The following is a 20866-nucleotide window of genomic DNA, read 5'->3' as shown; positions in this document are numbered from 1 at the left end:
ACTCCACAGGGCGGTTATGAGGATTAAACATGGTACCCACTGTTGTGTGCTTAACAGGGTGCATTTAGTCCTTTCTGGTATTATGATGTTATTATCAGCTAGTATCATGTTTGGTTTATCTTGTTAAGTCACTTTCTGTTTTTCTAAATACTGTAAAATAGTGTTTATCAGCTTTTGAATTGGAATGTCTTAGTCAATTCTAAGTCAAAACTTGCATTTTGAAATACTTAGCTGCACTTGTGATACTATATTAAGGAGGATGAAGTCCATTTCAGAGACTATCTCAGAACCACAACAAAGCACATTCTTCAAGTCAAGCACTTGCTGACTACAGAATGCAGAGCTGTTAGGAGATCTGTCTTAGGATAAAGTAAACACCTGTCTCTGTTTAAGTTCTACCAACTGTTCTTCACACCCATACCCTTATAGAGTTAGTGTGCCTGTGCCATCTCCTATAGGACAGGACTACAAATGTTTGAAGAGCTAGGACTTCACTTTCTCTGTACTACATATTCCTAATGTCTTCAACTATTCCTTCTATGACACAGCTCAAAGAAATCACAATGACTTCTCCTTGTCTCCCAGGTAACTGTTTATTGGTTTGTAGCTAGTGGTATTCCCTCTTCCTTATACTTCCAGGGGTGGAGGCTAGGTCTTGGGAGGACTAGGGGGCAACAAATCCTTCTTAGTGACTTGTAGTCACTTGCAATGGCCCTGGTCTCCAGAGTCTTTCCAAACCCATATCTCTGTAATTACTGTAAGCCCGAGAATCTTGGAATCATGGTTAGATCCCCACCCCTCAATAGGTCCGAGAGCCATCAGCTAATGGAGTTCAAGTCTTAAGAAAATTTTATTTGGATGGACTGAATAGCAATATTCTGGATTTAAGTTACAGGTAGGAATCTATTCAGTTTATTCTTAATCTACATGGATGAGAACTTTCTGAAGATAGTGTCATTCCAAGCATGGAACTATGCTTTAGCCATAATTCACATGACACAGCCAACATTACCATGCAGATTACTAATCCCACAGCCTCCTTACAAGGTTCCCAAGACAAGTTCCTTCCCATTCCAATGGATTCTTAACATTGCTTTCAAAAAACAAAGCTGAATGTGTTCTATCTCTTCTTAAACATTTCTCCCAGCATTCTCAGTTGCTTAGGTGAAACATACACCAATTCCTCAAATTGAGATCAGAAATTCTTGTACCTTCCCACAGCCTGCCTCTCAGAAATCCAGGACCTTGTCCTTGTGCTAGTCTCTGTACAGAAGAATTTACTTCCCCCAATTCCTCTATAAAACTTCAAGTTGAAGACCTTGATTGAATGTCCCTCTGTGCAGACATTCTCCTTTTCCTTGGCAGAGAAGGTCTCACTTAGTCCTCTGTGATAATATGTTCTATCTTTGTAAGAGCAGTTACCAGTTTAGATGGTGATTTTTATGTCTACACTTCCTTCCCTTATTACATTCTAAGCTCCTGTCGAGTATGAATTGAAAATTTGCATCTTACCTTTATGTACTTAGCACCTACCTGCCACTGTGCCTATCACAAAAAGGTATCAACAAAGGTTTGTTGAATGAATTGAGAAATAGAATGTTTGCTCTGTTTTGGAAAAGAAAGCTGATTTCAGTGAAGTTAAGCTTCATTTTAGAAAAAAAAATGAATAAAGAAATCAGAATGGCTTCTCCTTGTCTCCCAGATGACTGCTCACTGGTATTGAAGTATATTTTCTTTATCTTCCTGGGTAAAAGGCTAAGATCTTGGGAGGATTAGGAGGCAACACATGCTTTGTGGTGACTTGCTGTTACCTGCAATGGCTCTGTTCTGTGGAGTCGGTCTAAACCCACAGAGAGGTTACAGTGGATTTGTCATAGTTCAGCATATGATTAGAACTTGCCGAATAATAAAATTTATTATTTTAGTAGACCCCTGCAATATCCATCTTTAAAGCTGAAGAAATAAAAAGTACATGTTTACTCTAGCCAAGCTACTGCACTAGCCAATTGTGGTTCTCTGTGCTCACTTAAAATGATTAAATTTTAAAAAGTAAAAATGCTACATGTATTTCTTTTCTAGTACTTGTTGACCATTACTGTTTTTTTCAATGTAAATAGTTCCTATATCCAGTGTCAAAATATTTTATTTTTATAGGTTTCTAGGTTGCTCTGACCACATAATTAGTTGGTAAATTTTCTTATTTCCATTTAACTGCTTTTCTAATAATAAAAAATTTTTCTTTGAGATTGAAAAGGAACTAAAATAAATCTGACAGTCATATACAGTATCTATTCTGTAAATGCATATTTGGGGTCGTTATAATCCAAGGTATCACAAGTGTTCCTTAACTCAAATATTTGCTATATGTGCAATCTCCCCCAATTTGGCATTTCTTGCAGCTGCTGGAAATCTTTTAGAATCCTACGATGCAGAATTAAAACAGTCTCCAAATGGTGAGAAACCTTGGCTGACAACCAGAATACTGTTCTTAGGTCTCTCTAGAAGTTGTTGATCCCAACTGCAGACACCTCGACATATGTTAGAAATGTTCTGTCCTCATTAGTTCTCTTCTTACAACCGCAAATTCCTTCTTGGATGAGAAGAATGGGTAAGGATTCAGTGTGTCTATGGCTCTTTGGAAATGAACTTGATTAAGAGCTGATCTTTTATTAATAACTGAACCTGAATAAATCTGGTAATGAGTAATATTTCTTATTCCTTTTTTATAGGTAGTGAAAGGCTAAGTAAAGTTTGACCTACCATATGCATGAAATTTATAAACTCTATGATTGAAAAACAAACCAAAAGGGAACATTTCTTTTAAAGAAATCTGTTTGGGAGGATGGGGGAATTGATTAATTTAGATTGGCATTTCTTAACTGGGGTCAATTCTGCCCACAGAAAACATGCGGCAATGTCTGCAGACATTTTGGGTTGTGACAACTGTAAGGTGGTGGTAGCATTTAGTGGGTAGAGAACTCCACAGCCATTTGAACTGATGCTCCCCCATAAATAATGTATTATTTTTCACTGGGTGCTTTCAATAATTTTTTTTATCTTTAGTTTTCAGTTCAATTATAATGTATCTGAGTGTGAACTTTGTTGAGTTTATCTAGTTTGATTTTGATGAGCTTTTTGAAGTGTCTCACTTCAAATGACATGAAGCCTTGCATTGTGACTCAAAGAGCAGAAAAAGGAGAGTAAAGAATATTCCCAATCTTTTTTTTCAATTCCTCATGCTCCAGTCTCCATTTACTTCATGTCATTTGCTAAATTTGGCAAGATTTCTTGCAATCATTTTTCAAATTTTTTAAAAATATTTTTTTAGTTATGCATGGACACAATATCTTTATTTTGTTTATTTATTTGTATGTGGTGCTGAGGATCAAACCCAGGGTCTTTCATGTGCAAGGCGAGTGCTCTACCACTGAGCCACAACCCCGGCCCTCAAATATTTTTTTCTGAACCACAGTCTTTTTCCTCTCCTTCAGAAAAACTGATATAACACAAATGTTAGATTTTTCTGGTATTGTCCTAAATGACCCCAGCTCTGTCCATTCTTTTCTTTTAGTCTTTTTTTCCTTTCTGTTGTTCAGATTGGATAATCTTTTGTTAACCTACCTTCAAGTTCACTGATTTCTTCCCTCTGTTAGTTTTATTCTGCTATTGAGCCCATCTATTGAGTTTTTAAATGTTCAGTTATTGTATTTTTCAGTTCAAACATTTCCATTTTGTTCCTCTTTATAGCCTCTATTTTCTTTGCTGACACTTTCTTTTCCTTTGTTTCAAAAGTGTTTGCTCTTACTTCTTGGAACATTTTATTATGGATGCTTTAAAAATCTTTGTTAAATAATTGAAATATTTATATAGATTCACAATTTGTGTCTGTTTATTGTTTTTCCATCGAGTTGAGGCTTTCCTGGTTCTTCGTATCTTGAGTAAATTTTGGGTTGTAGTCTTATATTTTGAATATCATGTTATGAGACTCAGGGTTGTGTTGAAATCACATAGAAAATGTGGCATTTTGTTTTATCAGGAAATTAATCTAGTTGGATTCAGGACACAATTTCTGATCAGTCTTCTGTGGGTTGTGGTTTCAATGTCAGTACTGTGTCCAATGTCTGTGCAGTGCCTATAGATCTTTCCTGCATATTCAATACCCACTGGTCAGTCTGGAACTCAGATAGTAGTCCTATCCTTTAGCTCAGTTCTCAAAGTTCTTGGTAGGTAGATTGTTTACGATCTGACCTGTTCATGTACAGCTTGGGAGTTCAACAGCTCATGAAGAAATTTATGGAGTAAGTGGCAGCAGATGGAAAGAGAAAATAAGATAACAGGTATTTACTACATCTTCTTGGACCACAGCTCCTCTGATTGGAGAGAAAAGTTCCTCAGAGAGTTTTAGGTGCTTGTGGGCCCCCACTGTTGTCACTACTGCCACTGCTGTTGCCATTGTGAGATGTCTGGGGACTGGAGCATGAAGAATTGAAAAAAAAAAAAAAAGATTGGGAATATTCTTTACTCTCCCTTTTCTGCTCTTTGAGTCACAATGCAAGGCTTCTCCGAGAGTTGCCTATGTTCATGTCTGATGTCTGCTTTCAGGTTGCCAACTGCCTTGCCTCTAGGCTGAAGGATAATGAAGGGGTGCAAAAATGGGAAACCTACAGCTGATTTTGTGGGATTTAAAAATCTGGTTTTCTTCCCTAATTCATGCACCATTTAATTTTTAGAGTTTTCAAACTGCTATTGCAGACATTGTGTTCAGGTTTCATAGATGCACTTGGGGGGAAAGACATAGTGAACTATGCAGACTCCATTTACCCAGAATCTGTGCTTGTCTTAGGATGCCTCAGTTGCCTTTCATGCAGTTGCCTTTTATGTAGTCTTGCTTCTCATTTAGCAAGCTAACTAGGACTTGTTTATATTTTGGTCTCAGGGTTCCAGAAGCATCAAGAAAAGGCAAGCAATTTTCAAAAAAATCTGCTTGCTTCATAATTACTATCATCATGTTGGCCACATCAAGATATATAGCCAAGCCAAAAGTCAATGTAGATGAGGGCTACTTAAGAGATGGGGGAAGAGAGGATCACTGGGGTTCATTTTGAACAGATCTACCATAACAAGTATATATTCAAAATACTATGGCATATATTTAAGATTATTCAACTGCTTTCAAATATGAATAACAACTTGATTGTACAGAGAAGGTTAGGATTATAAGCTTGTCCTTCAGTTGCTTTTGTAGGTTTGGGTCCATTCCTTTCTTTTTTTTAAATTTTTTTTTTTTTTTTAGTTTTAGATTGTCACACTGTCTTTATTTTTATGTGGTACTGAGTATAGAACCCAGGGTCTCATGTGTTTGAGGCAAGTGCTCTACCTCCAAGCTACAACCCCAGCCCGGGTCCATTCCTTTCTGATGTTTAACATTATATATAAGACCTAATCCGTGTTCTTTTTGGGAAAGAGCATATGTTTATCTGATGCTTGTAGAATTCCAAGCTTGAAGCTCAAAAGTACTGAGATATATTTATGTGTTTTCTCCAGTACGTTTTTATGAAACTCATAATCTATTTTCAGACTGTTTGTATTTTCTCAAGTGGGAAATTTTTCTTCTATTACATTTAAAAAATTTGTAATCCTCAGTCTCTCCAAGGGGTTGTTCAGAATCTTCTCTACTTTTTGCAAATCTTATGCTCCCCATGGTCTACTCTCCTCTTGCTCATCAGACGGTAACACTTCCAATGTCACAAAAAAACTGGAACAGAACATCCCACAGTACCCTGCTACCTCACCTACAAAACCACCTGCAGCATCACCAGCTGTCATTTCTTCTCTCCTAACAGAGTCTCTTGCCAAATGCTAATCCTTCTGCCTGCCCTTTGGATACCATTATTTGACACTTTTATAGAGTCTTGGATCAATCAATTATTCCTATTCTCTTCTAGCCCTCGGAGCTCTCCCTTCTTATGATTCCTTCCCTCCAACATTTTAAATTCGTTCTGTTCTCACATCTTAAAACCCCACCTCCCGAAAAACACGAAAACCCCAAAAATTACCACAAAGAAATTTCTTTTGATCCTGTGTCTTTCAAATATTTCTCATTATTTCTCTTCTTTACAGGCAAATTTCTAGATGATACTATCCACAATTTCTTGCTCACCCTTTTCTGACTACTCAACCAATACTGTTCTGCTTAGATTGTTCTAGTCAAGGTTTTCAATGGCCTTTGTGGCTACAATCACAGAACATGCCTCAGTCCTTGTCAACCTGACCATTCTTCCTCGCCATAATTTCTTTGCTGATCTTCCCAGGTATTTCACGCTCCTGGGTTTCTTCCTACTTCTTTGGTTGCCCCTTCTCTGTCACTTTGTAGAATACTTTTCTTCTTCTTACCCTTTAATTCCTGGTTCCTCCTAGAGCTTTTCTTATTCTTCCCTTCTCACCCCATAGGTTCTCCCTGGTTACCTCAAGTACTTCCAAGACTTAATTGATAGCCACATATTAAAGATTCCCAACTCTCTAGGTTTGATCTCTCCTGAAGTTTTTAGTCTTCTTATGGGAATTTTACCTAGTTAGGCACAGGCACATGCCAAACTACCATATTATTTTCTCTACCATCACTTTCCATCATAGTCTCTGTGCCCCAAACCTCCTCCTCCCATGTATGTTCTATCATCCTGACAGCTACAAAATCCTAGATGTCTCCTTTGCTACCTCTTCTTCCCTTCTCCTCTCTCACTCCAGCCAATCAATTACTAGACTCTACAGATTCTGTCTCCAACACACTGCTCAAAATCTGTATGTACTTCTATCTCTACTGCCACACCCAATGGGAAACGTCCTCCTCTACCATCTGGATTCATCTGAACAGCTTCAAAGTCAGTATCTAAAGACTGTAATCATATCACTTTTCAATGCACTCTGTATACTCCAAGAACATTAAAAGTTGATTATCTCACCACCACATTTACCTGTGAATGCTTTCCTACTACTCTTAGGATAGATTCAAACTGTGCAACAGGATCTTTAATCTCTGTTCCTTCTTACTTCTCCAGTTAGTCTCTTGCCATGTTCTCTCTCTCATTCTTTCAATCACTCATAAGAACATCCCATTTCCTCTTAAAATCTGAGTTCTCTAATGCATCTGGTTCTTCACACATGTTGTTTCATCCTGGGACAGTTTTCAACTCCTTTGTTTCTCTGGCCACATCCAGCTAACTCTTAATAATCTATTGAAGTTTCAATTTCCTGACCCCCAAGTCCTAAGTACCAAGGGGCTTTTCTACCATATATGTGAACAGTTAACATGCTGCTCAGAAATTAAGATTTTAATTGAATGTCTGAGATGAAGAAAACTATAATAAGTATTTATTAATAAATGAATAAATAAACTATAGCATATTTTACAGGAATTATGATTCTTCTGTTTTATTCATACTCATCATTATAAATATGTACCTAATGCAAGATTTTGTCATAAGAACCAAATAGGAGGTAGAGCTTGACTTTGAGAGATAGTTCCTGATTAGTTTTTATGCAGAAAGGGTCTTCAAATATCTCAGTGAATTGATGAAAAAGGATCTGAATAATCCTAAGAGAAACTTGCAGTTGGGAGAGTTATGTGAGAGTCTGTGCCAAGCAAACCTTACTGTAAGTTTGACAGTGCCTACGGATGCTCAAAGGTAACTACAGTGTTCCTGACCAGGGTTCCAGGGCTACCACTCCATACAAAAACAGAGAGGATATTTCAGTGATGGATCTCATCAATCCTTCTAGCTGACCCTTGCCTCTGAAGGTGGATTACTGCTAGGGCCACCAATACCACATCTTGCTGAATTGTCCTGAAATTTCTGTTACATATATGTCACTCATCTCTGGTAAAACTAATATAGATGGAAATATTTACTTACTAGTTATTCATTAAAGAAGTAGTTATGTGCCAACTATATGCCAGTCATTGTTTCAGTGAACAACATAAGTTCCTTGCCTCGGGAACTTATGTTGAAACTGAGAGGTAACAGAAAGTGAGCAAATAATTAAGTAAATATATAATTAAGTAAAATACATAGAAAGGAATAAGTGATATTGGGAAAAATAAAGCTGTGGAAGGAGGGTGTAGACTTCACGCTGAGTGAGGTGGGAAACTTTAGAGGGTTTCAGCTTAGGAGTCAAGAGAGCTTCTTGAAGTTGAAAGGATCATCCTTTTTTTTTTTAATTGTATCTCATTAATCATTCCACAGATAATTTGAGAGTTAAGGTCGTTTGAGCCCAAATACAAGCTCCTGTCTTGTTCAGAAGTCCCTCATTTCATCTCTTCTCATTTAAATCATCCTAATACTGGAAATTCAAAGTCTATTTTTCAGCTGGACCTGGAAAATAGGCCAATTCTTCATTAATAAAAGGCATTTGGGAATGATTTACTTACTGTATATAGTTTTTCCATTTCTTTACATTAAACACTGCAGACCCAATTTTTTTCTTTAAGCCTTTAGTTTATAATAGGTAATTGTTTTATTGTGTATCTTATTATATAATCTGTTTATATACAAAAATCAAAGTTACAGACAAGCAAACAGAAGAAAATTAAAGCAGAGATATCTGTTTAAAATAATTTGAACTTCTAGTGTTTGTTTTTGTTTTTGTTAAAAATAAGTTCCCAGGTGCCTTTTTAACAACTATTCTCAATGTAATTATGAGCTCAGCTACTAACATTAAAGCATTGGTACAAATGTATCATAATGTAAGACAAAATGATCAATCTCACTGACATGAAATTTATTATTGTTTTAACAAATTTTTAAGGAGTCACATATATCATCTGCTTCATGTCCTGCTTATAAGTGTTTGATAAAGCTTCTGAACAGATTATCAATGTTTTTTTTTATAGCAACTCATCTGCTAAATTTGTAGCCAGGCCAATCATGCATGTCCTATTGTTACTAAGTAATAAAGGCAAGAATATAAATACCAGAACAGCAGCATCAACCATTGAACACTTACTATGGGCCTGACAATCTCATATGCAATTTATAAAAACACATTAAAAATGTTTTCTGAAATAATTCACAAAATTATAACATTATAAGAAATAAAAGTTTGGTTTTAATTTATTTCTAGAAAAACAAGCTAGCCATATGGTGATAAAACTCAAGAGAACAAGTTAGTGGTGTTAGCTTGAGCTATTCTTACTTATTTATCCAGGTCCTATCAATAATTAAGCTGTCCCCTGAGGCTACCAGAGTACCATTTAATTCTTCTGCTACAGTGCACTAAAATGCTTTGAAAAAGTTCCTCTTGTTATATTATTTACCACTGTTGCATAAGCATACTGAATCACATCTGGTTGTTCTCTCTAATAAAATAGTCCATTTATTTTTCAGGGATTATATTACTAGTTGGTAAATCACAGCCATGACCATCATTACTCTGAAAAGGTAAAAACAAAGAATTGCTTTAAGACATGAAATGCTAAGGCCACACTTTGACCCAACCATTCTATCCCCAGGAATGTAGCATAAGAAAAATATCACTGATGTGTGAGACATTTAAATGTCCAATAATAAGGAAATAACATGGGGCCATGCAGAGAGTAGAACACTATGCAGGCATGAAGTATCCTGTTCTAAAAAATTATTTCCAGACATGAGAAAAGTTAATGAGACTTTACATGGAAAGGCAGATTTCTAAGATATATGAAATGATCTCAATTTTGTAAAATATATATGTATGTTTTTTATATTATCCATATATACGTGTATACATATAAACATTGAAAAAAACAGACCAAAATATTAATAGTAAATAGTGTTGATATGGGTAATTATCATTCTTTTTCTGTGTTTTTTAGTGTTTTCTAAATTTCTACACTGAGGGGCTGGGGTTGTGGCTCAAGCGGTAGCCCGCTCTCCTGGCATGCGTGCGTCCAGGGTTTGATCCTCAGCACCACATACAAACAAAGATGTGTGTCCGCCGAAAACTAAAAAATAAATATTAATATTCTCTCTCTCTCTCTAAAAAAATACAATAAAATAAAATAAATTTCTACACTGAATATATATTTTTATATTCTACAATGAATATATATTTTACATTAAAAAAGAAACTCTTTCTATGGACATACAGATGGATAATTTTCAATGTTTTAAACTTTATGTACTTTTTTTTTCAATACAGGTCAGAGTCTTAGAGATCTGTAGTAGAATAGTATCTTTTATTAACTTCAACTAAAGCATCTGTTTATATATTAACTTATTTAAATGGTCTATTTGAAAGAAGAGCTTTATCCCTATAAAATATCTTTCTTTTTTCATATTGAGGTGTTTAAATAGAATATGGCTGACTTTAATAAAAATAAAAACTGTTTATGAATTTTACTAGTTATCTTTCTTTTTAAGTTAATCCACAGAATCATCAATACCAAAAGTGGGTTAATTTAAGTCTTATGAATCTAAATCTGCTAATCTACACATTTATACCAGAGGAGGGTAATTCTCAGTGGCTTGGGGCCAGTCTCTGCTGCTTTGAGACCCTGTCTATAATGAAGATGACAGACACATTTTTCTGTTTAATCCTAGGAATAGCTTTGTTCAGGATTTTCATAAGAAATAAACAGGGCCAAAAACCCCAGTGTCCTGTTTCTCAGAAGCTGCTGACCGTACACATGGAGTGACATCTCCAATTATGACCAAAGAAATGCCAACAAAGTTCACATTAGTTATGAATTATCTAAAATATGGGCAAAGAGAAGAATATATACTAGCCAGCCTGGCTCTGCAAATCACATCCCCAAACATTTTACTTCTTTATCCTTAAAATGTGGATTAAATAATACCTGTTTGGGGGCTGGGATTGTGGCTCAGCAGTAGAGCGCTCGCCTAGCACATCCAAGGCCCTGGGTTCAATCCTCAGCACCACATAAAAATAAAATAAAGATATTGTGTCCAACTACAACTAAATAATAATAATAATAATACCTGTTCATTGGGCAGCTATGAGGATGTGTAAGCTAGTATGAGAAAAAGTCAGACCTTGGCACACAGCTCAATATCAGCAAGTGGTGCTTACAGATGCTGCTGTTGTTGGAAGATTAAAAAAAAAAAGAACTATACTTGCACATGTAATTTATGCAAAACAGCTAAAAGTACATCAATAATTTGAGAATCATTCATGGAAAATGACAGCCTTCAAGATAATTTAAAACACAGGGATAAATCTGACATATTCAAATGGCACAATTGTATGGTGTTCCCTCTAAATCACATACCTCTATTAACATTCTTAAAATTGGTAAGTAATATCTAGTGACTAGGTGTTTAAATAGAATGGTTACTGCGATCTGGCTGTAGCCTGCCCTGCAACTGTGACTGCTGACATTAATTACATTTTTATGTGTAGCATATGAATTGCACATTTTCTGGCTCTAGCACCAAACCAGATGTAGAACATTCTCTTTCAGTATGAGTAATGGAAAGAAGAATCAGTATCTCGTGACTTGGGGAGGCAGGGCTGGCGAACAGGGTGATGGGCACATCATCAGCCCTTGTTCTTTGGGGAAAGAGTGGGGTTTGATAATGAAACAAACCCTTATGTACAAGAAGCCCTGGAATTCTGACCTGTATGTAAAATGATAAAGCAGTGCTTAAGAGAGTAAAGGCAGAGTCCTCTCCTATCCATATCTGATTATCCATATCTGAATGAGGGTCTGGAATTGAGTAACTCATTTTGTTGAATATATGAAGCAATCAATGTAGACTCAAAGGTAGGATTTTCAGTGTGGAAAGGCTATAGGGGATATGAAAGGCAAGGATTGCTGACCAACTCAAGCATTCATTTGGCTAATCACTACTATTGAAATTTGAGGACAAAAAGTTTAATTCAGCTATAAGCAAAGATGTTATGTACTTCATAACAAGTGATAGATGATGATCTGAAAGTGTACATCACAAAGCTGCCTCATACAGTCTCCTTAGAATGAGAACACATTTTTTAATGTGAGATTAATGGATAATCTCAAATTGCATAATTATTACAGGTATCTGGAATTAATTATTACAATATCAATGATAATAAAGATACTAGTTACTTAGGACTTATTAAGTCTAGACACTGGGCTAAGTTGCTTTCCATGTATGACTCATGAATCCTCCATACTACTACTGGGGAATAGCTTTTTATACCTACTCTACAGATGAGGCTTATGAGGTTTACAAATACTCTCAAGTTCACATAACTACTAATGGTGGCAAAGTCAAGATTTACACCCCAAATATCTGATTTCAGAGTATAAAAGCTGAATCACTGTTATTCTGACCAACACACTTTAAAGGTCTAAGTCTAAAATAATCAAACATTTGATTGATTTTTGCTTTTTAAAATGGTTCCTTTTTTCAACCTGTTGAAAACTTTCTGTCAAGCTAGGGCAACTATGTCTGTAATCAGATCTGATGTGATTAAGACTTAAATCTTTAAGCTGTTTCCTGCCACTATGTATGCAATTAGGTATTTTTACAAGTGTCTTCTTGATAATTACATGCATTTGGACACAAGAATATCACTGGAATTAACCTGGTCCAAACTTCTTATTTGACAGAATAGTCTGAGAAAAAGAATTCTGTTATTGACTAAACTGAGTAAGATGTAGCTGTTTAACAGGTCAAAACTCTCAAGAACACAGAATTATCTAAATCTCCAAATAGACATGGGAATAGTTTTGGAAAAAAAGTGTCAGAATCCTCTCCCAAGAAAACAAGCCTTATGTCCCCAAGGACTACATAGGGGTTGTAAAAATCACATCAGACCAACTCTGATGATTTCTTCCCATTTTCAAAGAAAATAGTACTCTAATCTAGAACTATAACAATGGAAGATGTGTTTTATAAAGGAAAATTGGTGATTAAAAAAGAATAAGCAGACAATACTAGTGTTACTTTCTAATATAAAGGAACATGAAATTCTTTTGGACTTGAACAATGTAGATTTTGGCTTTCTTTGCATTCAGATGACAAATGTGTTCTAGGTTAATCAGTCTTTCTCCTTAATAACCTCTGGCTTTCTTTTTGCTTCTGCCTCTTGTTCTTCCAACAAGATGGAAAGGTGAGGTGTGCAGTCTGCTTGTTGACGTGAGGAAGGTAGAAATTGGCATCTGTAATTGTAATGAGCATTGCTTTTTCAGCTGGTCATCAATGGATAAGTGAGAGAATCAGTTGCTCTCTCCACTAAATGATAAAGTGATCAGGAATCCACTGTAAATTCTTTGAGTCTCAGAAAATCTGGACATGAGAATGCTAGATAGCAAAAAAACAGACATGTCTGTCTGTCTGTCTCCTTTCTGTAATTACTGTGCATTACCTGGATCCCTCTTCAAGAGCCAGGAATTCATTCCCCCCAAATTCTGGGAATACTGGTTCTGAAACTCACAGCTGATCCCTCTCTGGGAACTGTCTTTGGGTAGTTACCCTCTACCAAAGGGAGCTAGCCCACCCCAAGATTGTGTATCCCTTCCCAAGAGCAGTTCAAATCCAATGCCTCCAAAACAAAGGCTGGCTATGAGACAACTCCAAAGGCTATCCTGCCCCCGAGCTCTAGGTTCAGCTTCTTCCTCTGTCCAGGCTTGCCTTTTCCCTCCCTTCAAGAGTAGAGAACATTCTCTTCAATCTTGTGAATTATCTCTCAAGAGTTCAAAGCAAGTGAGCAGAAGAGAGGGAATTCAAGTCCAAATCCATTTGACTCTCATTCTCAGATTCTACCAATGTTACCAATCTCTTGACTTTGACTCTCAAATTCTTACATCTTAGCAAGACACATACAATCCCTCCTCATTTGACCATCTTTTCTGGTCTCATAAGCCATCACCCACTCCCATACAACCCCTGGCCCAATCATATCAAACCTCCCCAGAACATATGCTGTCACTTCCCTGGGAGAGCCTTTTGTCCTTGTCTGCTTGATGAATGCTTGCTTCTCCTAGAAGCCTCACTTCAAGTGTTCCCTCTTGCATGAAGCATTTCCTGATCCCTTGGTAAAGCTGAGATCCCTAGCCTTAGGCTCCCACAGTGGGTTGTGCATCTCTGGAGTGTGGTAATCCTTAATTATTATAATGAACTTCTAACAGGCAGGGACGTGTCTTTTATTTATTTTTTTTAATTTTTTAAATTTTAATATTTATTTATTTTTTTTAGTTTTCGGCAGACACAACATCTTTGTTTGTATGTGGTGCTGAGGATTGAACCCGGGCCGCACGCATGCCAGGCAAGCGCACTACCTCTTGAGCCACATCCCCAGCCCAGGGACGTGTCTTTTAACTCTGGTTTACCAGGCATTTAAAAAATGTTTTGTTAAATGGATAAATGAACTCTATTGAGGAGCTGGTCCTTTAGGTCCTGCCAGCACCTTCAAGACTAGAAAGCATCTTTTAATGTCATTCAGATTTGGATCAACTGCAACATCCTTGAAGATGAGGACTGTTTTTCTCCATCTCTATACCCTTTCTGACACCTAACATCCCAATCTCCTGCTCATGGGAGAGACTCAAGAACACCTGCTGAACCAAAGGGGGTCTCAGCAGAAAGGGCCAATGAACAAGAAAATTACTTCACTTTTCCAGCTCAGTTTAAACTCCTTTTTATAATCGCCATTACCTAAGATACTATGATATTTCTCTTCCTGTTCTCTTCTTAATTAATATGCTCCTCAGTTCCAATTTTTAAAAATTCTCCTTTGTTTGAAACATTTTTTCCCCATTAAATAGAGCACATGATAACTTAGGGCTTGCTAAATTCCATTTCTAGGTCAGAAATCAAATCTAATGTGGATACATCAGACAAGACTAAGAAGATTTCCATCTGGCCTGCTTAACACTACATCTTTGTTTTAAAGGGCCTCTTTGAAACATAAATATATCATTAATCTACAGAGTGGCTCCCTCTGCCCCATTTTCTTTCTGAAACTCATAATTACTTACTGAAGAGTAAATACAGGTATAAATATTGACACTGAATACTATTAATACAAAGCTGAGAGGGATGGGGAGGCTCTTGTCCTACAAATATAAAGAGCCAAGGACCAGTCTTACTGGGCAAGTAGCTGCAGTCTCTGTACAGGAAATGGTCCAGTTTTGTTATTGTTGTCAACAAAAATGTCCAAACAACCAAAAAATTGCCAAGAGTTGGCTGAGGCTAGCAACGATGACAAAGAGCCTTCAAGTCTGTTTTCTTTCTTCTTCTTTTTTTAATGGATTTGGGAAAGAGGAAGTTCTCTGGCGAGTAAGGAACTGAATTTTCTGTGCCCTGTGGAATTTTTTTCTCATTGCTTTCTCACAGCCCCTGCTGCTGATATGGTGGGAATAAGAAAAAATTGTGATAACATTTTTCCAAGAGAGCAGCACATGGGGTAATCTTGTTCTTCACAAGTCTGATCATGTGTGAGCCTAAGACAGAATCAGAGGTTTTTCTTTTCTCATCTTATTTTTCTTAAGCTCAGACAGTTCCTAAAGACAGAAGTGTAATTTGCAAGTACATCTTTTTCAAAATTGTGTTCACGTTGTTCAGGCCATAGATCCAGTAATTTGCTGAATATAACTATATTTAGTATAGTTAAAGTATCTAATACCATAGTATCTAATACTATATACATACCATACATGTATTATACACACACACACACATACACACACACACACATACACATAAACTATGTCTCCTCAAGGTTAACTTTTTATTCTGTGTCTTTAAAATATTCACTCCTTTAATTTTTTCCAGACACTGTTCTCACTCCTGGTTTGAGACAAGGCAGTTATCAGAAAGCATGCTGCGGGAGGATTTACTGGGTGTACCTTTTTAAACATCCTGGTGGAATCCTCACTTATCTGCATGAACCGCATAATCACATTGTTCAGATAGATGTCACTCAAGGTTGCGTGGTCTTTGCTTTCTCTCCTTACTTGGTTCAGGAGCAAATACCAGCAGTTGACTGGAGACAATAGGTTTTGGTCTTTCCTGAGAGGTGAAGAAAGACAGAGTTACTATCAGTTTCAGAGTTGCCCCAATCAGTTGAGTGATGTCACTCTGGCAAACTAAGGAGACACAAAAGATCAGGATTCTGCTCTGAGTGTTTCTTAGACCAGGACACTCAGCCCACTGAACAGTCTTTCATCCTGCACATAGCATAGAGCCAGCAATTAGTTTGCCAGGCGTGGGAGGAAAACCTTGACCATGAACACTAGTGAAATCCTGCACTCCTGACCATCTGCAGGACCCCACCATACACAGTGCTCAGGCAGCCCTTCAGCTTTAAATACACCATGGAAGAAGGCAATTTATGTTTACATAAAAATCTATTGACTACCATGCCTTAGATAGAGTGTGGTTTGCCACAGCACAAAGTCTGCTTTGAAGGTTCCGTTTGCTCTTGGAAAAGAAATTTGGTTAGTTACTCTTTCCACAGAACATGAACTTGAAGGTTATTTATTAATCCCCTGATATATAACCTTTAGCCTCCCAAACAGGGTTCCCGGGGAATCAGAGCTCTATGGCACTGTCTTGAAACTCATGAACAGAACCAAGAACTTTGCTAGCTCATGACTTCACACAAGTCCTATTGAAACCCATTAAACTTTTTCAAATTTGTAACTGCTTCTTGTTTTATTCTGGATAATAAATCCAAAAGTGACAATAAACCACTAAGGAGACGTTTTTAAGAAATTTCAAAGAAAAACTCCAAACAAAAACATAAACAACTGGGCTGGTACTGCTTAAAATAAAAAGGTAAAGCACAATTTTTGCTTTTTTGTTTTTTCACTTTAAAAACAAACTGTAAAATGGCAACGTGGCACAGAGTGTTTATCCTAACTTGGGGATACACATGCCATTTAATTGGATGTGTTATTTTATTATTCATGATCATTTATGACCCTAAACATTAACAAAGTTGGGGAAAAAATGATTATGTCAGGTGTTTGTGTCACTAAGTCTCTTAGGCTCTGGATTTAATACTGCATCAAGTCTAAACCCTCACCAGAAGAAATAGGCTTGGGGAAGAGATGAATCAGGCACTTGTCAGGTCTTGGCACTTGCACCTCAAGAGCAGCCCCTCCCTTTCCCTGTGGCACACTGAGAATTATGACCCCCACCTGGGAAACTCCCATTTATTTTCAAAGCCATCAGGGAAGGAACACTGGCTCTATGGGAGGTAACTGGAGCCACTCTATTGACATTCCCTATCTACCCAGCCACATAAGTCAATGTTACCTTCTTTACATCAACATGTATGCGTATCATTTATTTTAAAGTACTTCATAAATTCACTGAGGATGTTTCAAACTTTTTTTTGTATCTTCAGTGTTCTGCCCCATTGTGAACATTAAATCAGTATTATTCATAACAACACATTTTTGTTGCCATAATATTACTATTAGTAATAACGGGGAAGTACTGGGGAATGATATAATCCTATATCCATGTTCTAATATACCACAAAGAATCATATATATATTTTTTCCGTGTATATATATATATATATAAATTATAATGCATTAATTCAAATAATAATGCTGCTGCACACAGTGGCACATGCCTGTAATCCCAGTGGCTCAGGAGACTGAGGTAGGAGGGTTGCAAGTTCAAAGCCAGCCTCAGCAATTGTTGAGGCCCTAAGCAACTTAGTAAGACCTGTCTCAAAATAAAATATAAAAAGGGCTGGGGATGTGGCCCAGTAATTAAGTGCCCCTGGGTTCAGTACCTGCTAACAAATAATGATAATAATGATGACAATAACAACAGCAACAGAAGGGAGATCAGTAAGTAGAGTAAGCCAATTCGGGGAGGGAGAAAGAAGGTAGTGGGGAATGAGGTTGATCGAATTATGTAATGTGCATGCGCAAATATGGCTTACTGAATCCCAATATTATGTATAATTTTAATGCACCAATAAAAAATAATAAGAATGGAAGGTATCATTTACTAAGTGAGAAGCAGTATACAGGTCAAGATCACAGACTCTGGAGCAATGCTCTCTAGGTGCTTATTCCATCTACCATTTACTAGCAAAGTAGTTTGGGGCAAATGATTTCAACCTCTCTGTGCTTCAATTAATTTTGTAGAATGGGTAAAATAATAATATCATCTCATAAGATTATTATGCGGATACCTGAGTTAATATATGCTTTTAAATGCTTACAATAATGCCTCAGGCACATAGTTAGTGCTATATAAAGTTAGCTATGATTATCTAGGGCTGCTCTAAAGAGTTGACATTAATTCCACTTAATCCTTACCACTACCATTTAAGGCAGAGATTCTTTGTATCCTTTCTGTCAATGAGAGAATTGAAGCTTAGCAAGGCACTGTGATTTGATAAAGACCAAAGCTAGTGTCAAAGTGAGCCTTTGTGTTCAGGGAGGCCGATCCAAGCCTTGGTCTTTTCTGTTATGCAGTGGAAACTTCAGGACAAGGATTGTTCTGCACAATAAACATCCCCAAACTGAATAAGAGCAGACTCCAGAGTCCAGCTTCAATGAATGGTAACATTTCTGTGCTAAAGATAACAGCATTTTTTTTTTTTTTTTGCAAAGGGAAAAAGAAATGCTTTGAAGGTTCCGTTTGCTCTTGGAAAAGAAATTTGGTTAGTTACTCTTTCCACAGAACATGAACTTGAAGGTTATTTGCGCCATATTTGCGCATGCACATCCCATGTCAGCTATCAACCATATCAAGGACTTTGCCATGTTTCTCACTTAATGGTCATAAAATCTCATTTTACATATTAGGAAAGCAAGCCTCAGAAAGGGTATGTCACTTAAGCAAAGCTGCCCAGTGGAGCCATTATTCCAACCCAGGTCTGACTGACAATTTAATAAAGCCTGTCTTTGAGCTTTTCTTAATTGTAGTTTAACCTTTACACAGATTAATTATCTATTTCATTTTTTGTCCCATATTCAATAATAAACTTGATCAAGTCAAAGAAAATTTTAAGCTGCTTATCTTTTGAAGAAAACTCTCAAACAAAACCTGGAGAAACAAAAAAGTGACATCAGATTCACTAAGGGCCAGATTATGGAGCATGAGCCCATCCATATTTTCAGTTCACAATCAATTATTAAGTACAAAAACACACAAAAAAAGACACTCAGATGTATTTGTTCAATGGTGAGTGGGCAGTCTAATTTGCAATTGCTTTTAAAAAGGAACAGTTGCTATCCATGTGAATATAGTACTGGCTCTAGTCTCCTCTTTGTGGCCTCAGTGTCTGCCAGTGCATTAGACATTTGGTCACCCTGGGAATCATCATGAAGATATATTTCTATGCTGGACCCAAACTAGAGGCTAAACTCATCCATAAAAGAAGAAAGAAGAGTGAAAAAGAAAGAACAAAAAAAGATATTCCTTATCCAGAATAGAAAGCTATTTGCCTCTGCAAACGTACCCCACCCTACTTTTTATGAAGGATCTCAGGACAGGGAGGGGTATACAATGGCACTGCAAACCCAATGGTGAAGAAAAAGGCCTGGCGCCCAGCGGCCCAGCCTGAGCAGACAGCTCTCCTTGTCCCTCTGTGCAGGGGGGCAGATGGTTTATGCCCAGGTGGGATTAAAGGGTGGTACCACTGCCACTTAGGTCTTCCCTTCCCTCTTCCTTTGTCAGGCCCTAAAAATTTCCCTTGCTTTCCCATGGGGACAGCTGTACAATGAAAAAGATGCCGATTATATTTTAACCAGCATTCCCAGCAGTTTTGTGGCAGAAGTGTTTTCCAGATTATCTGGCCCACTGTATTTCCAGAAATGAAAGTCTATGTTGCCTTTTTACTATCTCCCGAACAAGGTCCATTTGTCTCTGCCCATGGGGTGCCTGGCTCTTGCCCTTACAGGGAGAGGCCCCTTGTGTTCCTTCTCCCTCTGTCTTCTTCCAGTCCATTATTCTACCTTTGGTCTTTGTCATCATTTTAAAATGCAGGTGAGGGCGGGTCCCATTTTTTACTTAAAACTCTCCAAAGGCTTCTCATGACCTCAGAATAAAATCAAAACTGCCCAGGAAGATGGTAAGAATTCCACAATCAGCCCCAATGTATGCCTGTAGCCACTCTGTTCACCCCTCACTACTCCTTCTGCTGTGGTCCCTTACCCATGAAGCTCCCCTGGCCTGAAGTCCTCCTCAGCTCCCCTTTACTGGCCAACTAGTCCTTCAGGTCTCCACTGAGATAAGGCTTCTTCCGGGACCTTCCGCCACCTCCACCATAGAGTGGATCTCAGGCTACCTGTCTATGGTGTCCTGTGCTTCCCCTGATGGAGCACTCGTACCCTCTACTGGAGCTGTGGGCCTTCTCTGTCTCCAGGATTTCAATTATAAAGTAAAATTCATTAATAGAATAACCTGCATGTGTTTGTTAAATTAATGCTAAGGTTTAGTTACGTTCACTTACACATTTTGCTAAAAGCTTTTTTTTTTTTTTGTACTGGGGATTGACTTAACAGTCCAGTTACATCCCCAGCAGTTATTATTTTTTATTTTGAGTTAGGGTCTTGTTGAGTTGCTGAAGCTGGCTTTGAACTTGTGATCCTCCTGCCTCAGCCTCCTGAGCTGTTGGGATTACAGTTGTGAGCTACCTCGACTGCTAAGCTCTTGTTTAAATCGGTTTCAACTGCAATGATCACAAACATGTTGGGTGGGTAAGGTGGGGAGTGCTAAACAAACCCTTATTGCTTCATTTCATATAAAATCATTACAGAAATCTTAAGGTCTTTGCTTGAAAAGCAGTTATTTCAAATTTGCCCTTTCAAATATCTACCTGTGACTGATTTTAACTACTAGTTTCCTGTAATCAAGAATTTTACTGCCAGGTGTGGTGGTGTATGCTTGTAATCCAGCTACTCAGGAGG

The 20866-nt window shown here is 37.4% G+C and overlaps 1 protein-coding gene across 2 annotated transcripts in view; it reads right to left on the bottom strand.

Annotated features, from left to right (window-relative positions):
* The window catches only part of Srgap1 (SLIT-ROBO Rho GTPase activating protein 1), a 291780-nt gene that overhangs the window by 140581 nt on the left and 130333 nt on the right, over positions 1–20866 (bottom strand). For both annotated transcript variants that reach the window (XM_046430664.2, XM_046430665.2), the window contains exon 3: positions 15830–15992. In XM_046430664.2, the coding sequence (XP_046286620.1) occupies positions 15830–15992 (163 nt within the window). The remainder of the gene's footprint in view (positions 1–15829; positions 15993–20866) is intronic.

This window comes from Marmota monax, unplaced genomic scaffold (genome assembly GCF_021218885.2).
Source record: "Marmota monax isolate L192 unplaced genomic scaffold, Marmota_monax_Labrador192_F-V1.1 WCK01_AAM20220418_F8-fsc00056, whole genome shotgun sequence".
Classification (NCBI taxonomy): Eukaryota; Metazoa; Chordata; class Mammalia; order Rodentia; family Sciuridae; genus Marmota; species Marmota monax.
This window is presented reverse-complemented; position numbering and strand designations above follow the sequence as displayed.